This window comes from Zea mays, chromosome 10 (assembly GCF_902167145.1).
Source record: "Zea mays cultivar B73 chromosome 10, Zm-B73-REFERENCE-NAM-5.0, whole genome shotgun sequence".
NCBI lineage: Eukaryota > Viridiplantae > Streptophyta > Magnoliopsida > Poales > Poaceae > Zea > Zea mays.
This window is the reverse complement of record NC_050105.1, coordinates 139,398,908-139,405,641: the sequence shown is the minus strand read 5'-3', so window position 1 is coordinate 139,405,641 and position 6,734 is coordinate 139,398,908. Positions and strand designations below refer to the sequence as shown.

General features: G+C 44.5%; 1 protein-coding gene across 1 annotated transcript; it reads left to right on the top strand.

Annotated features, from left to right (window-relative positions):
* The first annotated feature begins 4,440 nt into the window (after positions 1-4,440).
* Positions 4,441-5,859, top strand: LOC103642876 (uncharacterized). The gene is made up of 3 exons (XM_008666043.3): positions 4,441-4,563; positions 4,637-5,763; positions 5,845-5,859. Exons 1-3 carry the CDS (start codon positions 4,446-4,448, stop codon positions 5,857-5,859), a joined length of 1,260 nt encoding a protein of 419 aa, XP_008664265.1. The 5' UTR covers positions 4,441-4,445.
* The last annotated feature ends 875 nt before the right edge of the window (positions 5,860-6,734 follow it).

Here is a 6,734-nt window from a genome sequence, read left to right as displayed (position 1 = left end):
AACCCATCTATCTTCGCATAGACATCTGAATATATCATATCGATCACACCCTTAGATGAATGTGCTCCTGGAATTCAGAAATTTTATTCAGAATATCATTGTCATCCAAGTATTCGAACATGACTGCAAGCGAGAAATTGTAAAAGCGCCTAAACATCCAAGCAACAATGAGATTGTTGAAGCTAGACATTTTAGTTACCTGGATGCATCAATTACCCTCCTCTTCCCAGAATCTAAACTTGAAATAATGGCAACATAGTTCTTCCCAATGTTGCCTATGAAATCAGCAACATTTTTAGCAGTTAACGAAACATAAGTGTAGCCCTAGAAATCAGTAACCTTCTTAATTGAGCTGCAAGTGCAACAAGTCACCACATAATTAGAGTAGGTGAGGTACTACATAATATAAGTTCAACAAAGATGCTCGGTTAGTGAGAGCACAATACAGTAAAACTCATAGATTAATTGATACAATCCATTTCCCACAATTTGGAAAGATTTGGGTGATACCACACATTGTTTTGGATTCCAAGACTATTTTTATTAAAAGAAAGAGGGGGGTTTCACTAAAGGTTTTGATTTCTTTATATACTTAGCTGTTAGGAGATACCAGAATTCACTGCTCGGGATTATGCATTTAACCTTCAACATTCTCGTTTAAAGCACCAAGATCAAACTTATATACCTGCAGAGCATTAGAGTGAATGACTCGCCACCGTGTTAAACCAAATAAACTCTAGGAATGAAGCACAAAGAGATGTGAACAGACAAAGAAAACTGAATCCTTTACCCTTTCCAGCTGCACTTGTTAGGATGTTCTAGAATTTTTTTTGACATCGTGATGCAAATTTTTAGGAAATCTGGAAAGACAGTACCCTTCCAAAATGCATCTGAGAATGTGTGTGTGTTTGGATCTGGATAGTCCAGGATGTTGTTCCTCCGGTACATTTTGGCCAGCAAGCCTTCTGCAACCTTTGACAGCTGAACCACTAGCTTTGTATGAAGGTGTTTGTGGCTACCGGCAAAGGGGCCTTGCGGCACAACACCACCTATGTTCCTCCAAGTTGCCAATGCCGAAGGAGTTGGTTCTTCAGCACTTAGGTATTCAGACCATCAGGATATGCCGCTGTCCACATCTTTGCATTTTAACGAAAGATGGACATCTCTAATTATGTGGTCGAACCCACCTGCTGGACGGTAGCAGCAATAGCAAGGAGTTTCTTTGTTTTGTTTATGATTTTTGCAGTTATGGTTCTATACCTCTATTTACGATCTAGGGACCTTTGAAACAATATAAAATTCATGGTTTTATCCTCATGACTTTGATTTAAGGGCCAATTTGGTAAGACATTGCCTTCTAAATGTGACTCTAGGTATGGATCCTCTTGTGAAGCAGTTTTTTATAGAATTGAAGTCGTCTTACAAAACATTAGGCAAAAGGCTTGTATCCGAGTTTTGTTATAATATCTGTCATGTCAAGGAGATGAAAACGCCACATTTTCATGGCTCCATCTTCATGGTAGGAAAATAGCTCTGATCCCGCCTTTTCTTCACCAAAACCATTTGTTTAATACCTGTTTGGTAGGGGCTTGTTCGATCTAGGGCTTCGTAAAAAAGAATAACCAAAAGTTTATACTTCGATCATATGTCAAAGCAAATTAGACTGCTAGAAGCATCAGATCTTTGAAATAGGGGCATGTAACAGGAAAGCGTTAAAGAAATGAAAGTGAAAACATGTTTTCAACTCCAATCAGACCCTCACCACTACGATTGCTTTTGCCCTGTGGCCCTGCCAATCGCAAAAGCAGTTCGACGACCCTTTCTACATTAAAAGTGTGAAGGAAGCAAGCTCTAGAGGGACTCGAACCATGGAGCCGGCAACCGAATGTTTGACGATTTATCAAAGCAAAGCACAAAATGAGTCGAGAGAACGAAGAGGGAACTGACCATGAGGAGAGCGTCGGGGAGGGCGCTGAGGATGGGGAGGAGGAGTCCACCGACGAGGCCGACCCCCATGATCTCGAGCAGCAGCTCACTCCCCGCCGATAGGTACATGGTCACCTTGTACATGACGAAGGCGTACTCTAGCACGAGGAAGAGGTTCCCGAGGACGGTGGTGGTGTAGGGGAGGAAGCCATAGGACTGCTCGCACCTCTCCCTGGTCGCCGCCGCACCCGTGGCCAGCCGGGAGCCCGAGAGGCAGATCACTGAGAGGAGCGGCGTGGATGGGCCGCCACCAGAGATGAGCTGGCCTTACGCGGTTGCGGCCAGGAGGGAGAGCAGGAGCGGGGCCAGCAGGAATCTATGGCGGTGCTGCCAGCGAGTCGCCATTGTCGGGGCGCAGGGGTGGTGTGGTGAGAGCAAGATCCAGGGGCTGAGGATCCAGAGGTTGCGCTCTAGCTTCAGCAGTGGCTCCGACCAGGCTTGGACGGGTGAAGATGAAAGGGGAAGGGATCGGGCAGGGTAGAGGAGCACGTCGACGGCCGCGACATCGACGTGGCTGCCTCACCGCCGTTGGCTCCAGGGACTTTGCTGCCGGGGCAGGCGGCTACGGTGGCGAGATCCAGTAGATGCAGAATAGGGAGAGGAGCGGCGACACCAGGGCTGCGACGGAAGTGACGCACCAACGATGAGTGGGACCGAGATCTAGAGATGGGAGAAGTGGGAAGTGATAGAACACGAAGGCTCACATAAAAACTCGGGACCGTACCTGTGGCACGCGTCGTGGAGTCACAACCGAGCGGCCCGTGAAGCGCGGACAGGGCTTGAAACCCCTTCAGGTTTTAATAAAGGAGATTTGGCTCACAAGTCACAACTTCACAAACACGCAAACAAGGGTGGTAATGGATTAGAATGAGTTTTAAATGTTTATTCACAATTCGACTGTGCTCTTAATTGATTTTATTTTAAAAAAATACATATTGAGCTCAGCTTTAATCGTCTCTGATTCTTAAACTTTTATAGCGTACAATTTAAAGCCTATTAGGGCGTCCACAATGGTTCTCTCAAATAGCTAGCTGATGTGGAGCTGAGAGGATAATAAAAATAGTAATTTATCTCACCACTGTTACTTAGTCCCACACGTAATACACTTAGTTTCTTAGAATACGTGAAATCTCCTATCTATTTGCTCGTCGCTAGCTATTCTTGTTTTCCCCATATTTTCTATCCACGTAGGAGAGAGTGAATCTAGCTAGTGAAATAGCTAGCCATTGACGCTCTTACCACTGTTAGTTGTGCTCATTTATTTACTCCCTCTGTCCATAAATATTTCTTGCTATGGTATTCGTGTTAGTCAAACTTTCTTAAATTTGACTGAATATATTAGCAACATTTGTGCCTTCAAATAATTTTACTGTAAAAATAAATTCAAAGATCTATCTAATAATACTAATTATGTATTATAAATATTAATATATTTTTTACATAAATATGGTTAAAGATAAAAAAATTGTTTGACTGGTTGAGAATGACGAATATTTCTGGACGGAGGAAATAATTTATACTCATACTGGCTGATTTCGATCTAGGCTGACCGGAAACAGGTATTTTAGCGTATGAGTGGATACACCCAAAAGACCATAAAATGATTTGTTTTGCATCATGCTCCGTAACATAAAGTTAATGCACACAGTGAATCGAGGACTAGACAATGTGACCACGGCCAATCGAACATGAGGATGTTCAATGTTGCATAAAGCAAACATGTCCTGGCTCCTCCGGTCCGTAGGATTCCGCTGTCCTGTCTCCAATCATACCCACCACTCACACGGCTAGCTAGCCTGCACTGCGTCCTGGGCTCCTGGTCCTACCGGCAGCCCTTCTAGTGGTCGTTGGAACTTGGAACAGCACCGCATCCGCCGGCCGGATGCCCTTAGCAGAAAGCTATCCGTGGTACTTACTGTACTGATGTGGTTGCAAAAGCTGCGCTTTCTCCTGTATAGGAGGAGTATAGGACAATCAACCGTCACTGCCGTATCATGGCGAAAGATGACTTTTACCATGCTGGCTGCAATGTACTAGCTCCCGTGCAGTAAAAGTAGTCGTTTAGGATATGATTGTGCATACCAAGGAGTGATTAATTATCATGGAGTTTTCCCTGTTTGCCTTTAGTAAAGGTAGTCGTTTAGGACATGATTGGCGCGTTGAAGGCTTGCATGGCACTGTTTGCATGTCTGGCGCATATTTTTTTTGCCCATTTTGCATGGCGCGTTGGAGGCTTGGCACTGTTTGCATGTCGCATTTTTTTTGCCCATTTTGCATGGCGCGTTGGAGGCTTGCATGCACTATTTGCATGTTGGCGCGGGCACTGTTTTGCCTGTTGGCGCTCGCGTTCTGCATGTTGGCGCTCTTTTTTTTTGCTAGCGCGCGCTGCTGGCCGCCGTTTGGCATGCTTGGATTGCTATTTAAAGCAGCTAAGCAGTTAGCAACACTCACACTCTCACATGGTCATTCCATTTGATCTAAATGAGCTTCCTTTAGATGAGCTCGATGAAGACTTCCAGGAGCCGGATGATGCTAATGAGCTCGGCCTCAACGATGTGCTGTTGGAAAATGGCAACGGTAACGTGTTTCACGCTATCTTTGGATAGATTTTTTTGTGTCAACTCTCATGTTTCACGCTTCCTTTGGACAGATTTTGATTTGAACTTACCTCTAGATGAGTTTGGCGCGGTTGTAGAGAACCACCGACGAAAAGAGATGACAAAAGATATGAGGAAACAAGTGTACCAAGCGTTGTTGGCTAGAAGCAATAACGGGAGACTCCACAAGAAAGATACCCAAATTGTTGCCAACCAATTTGATCTCCACCTTCGGTCAGTGCAGCGCGTATGGAACAGAGGTAAAATACAACTTGCAAACTCGGTGCCGGTTGTGGTTGCTAGTCTAAAAAAGGGAAGAGTTGGTCGTAAAGCAATTCCTATTGATTTGGAAGTTTTGCGTAACATTCCTTTAAAGGATAGGATGACCTTAGAGGATGTTTGTGCCAAGCTAAACATGAGTAAATGGAAGGTGCTAAGGTATTTGAAACAAGGTTTGCTTAGGCGTCATTCTAGTAGCATCAAGCCCTTTCTCACTGAAGGAAACAAAAAAACTAGGTTGAAGTTTTGTATTGACATGATTAAGAGGGGGTTGAATGGTGATCCAAGCTTTAGGGATTTTTTTGACTTCGTTGTCATTGATGAAAAATGGTTCTACCTATCCCAAAAGTCTGAAAAATATTATTTGCTCCCCGAAGAAGATGATCCACATAGGACTTGCAAGAACAAAAACTACTTCCCTAGGCTCATGTTTCTCGCTGTTTGTGCTAGACCGAGGTTTAGAGATGGGCAGTGCATTTTTGATGGTAAAATTGGATGTTTTCCTCTTGTCAATTATGAACCGGCTATAAGAGGAAATGCTATAATTGGTCGTGTAAGGGGAGATATGGTTATGAAGCCCATTCAAAGTATCACAAGAGATGTTATTAGAGAATTCATGATTAACAAAGTCTTACCGGCCATTAGAGCTAAGTGGCCAAGGGAAGATGTGAGAAATCCTATTTATATTCAACAAGACAATGCACCTTCACATTTAAAGTTGGATGATCCATTGTTTTGTGAGGCTGCAAAGCAAGATGGTTTTGATATTCGCATCATTTGTCAACCTCCAAATTCTCCTGATTTTAACATCTTGGACTTGGGTTTTTTTCGAGCTATTCAAACAATCCAATACAAAAAGAATGCAAGAACTATTCAAGAACTAGTTCCAGCAGTGCAAGAGGTATTTTAGACAATTTTTTATCAAATTTCTCACATCATTTTCATGGTTACATTCCTCTAATTTCATCACTGATTTTTGTAGGTGATAGTCGCCTAGAGGGGGGGGTGAATAGGGCGAAACTGAATTTTACAAATATAAACACAACTACAAGCCGGGTTAGCGTTAGAAATATAAATGAGTCCGAGAGAGAGGGCGCAAAACAAATCCCAAGCGAATAAGCAAGAGAGACACGGAGATTTGTTTTACCGAGGTTCGGTTCTTGCAAACCTACTCCCCGTTGAGGAGGCCACAAAGGCCGGGTCTCTTTCAACCCTTCCCTCTCTCAAATGGTCCCTCGGACCGAGTGAGCTTCTCTTCTCTAATCAAAGCCGGGAACAAAACTTCCCCGCAAGGGCCACCACACAATTGGTGCCTCTTGCCTTGATTACAATGGAGTTATAGTCTTAAGAACAAGTGAGAAAGAAAAGAAGCAATCCAAGCGCAAGAGCTCAAATGAACACGGCAAATCACTCTCTCTAGTCACTAGGGTTTTGTGTGGAATTGGAGAGGATTTGATCTCTTTGAATGTGTCTAGAATTGAATGCCTAGAGCTCTTGTAGTAGTTGAGAAGTGGAAAACTTGGATGCAATGAATGGTGGGGTGGTTGGGGTATTTATAGCCCCAACCACCAAACTTGACCATTGGCTGGAGGCTTCTGCTCGATGGCGCACCGGACAGTCCGGTGCACACCGGACAGTCCGGTGCCCCTGCCACGTCATCACTGCCGTTGGATTCTAGCCGTTGGAGCTTCTGACTTGTGGGCCCTCCTGAGTGTCCGGTGCACACCGGACATGTACTGTTTGATGTCCGGTGCACCGGTATGGGCAAGTCTGACGTCTGCGCGCGCTGCGCGCGCATTAAATGCACCGCAGAGAGCCGTTGGCGCCGAAGAGAGCCGTTGCTCCGCTGGCACACCGGACAGTCCGGTGCAC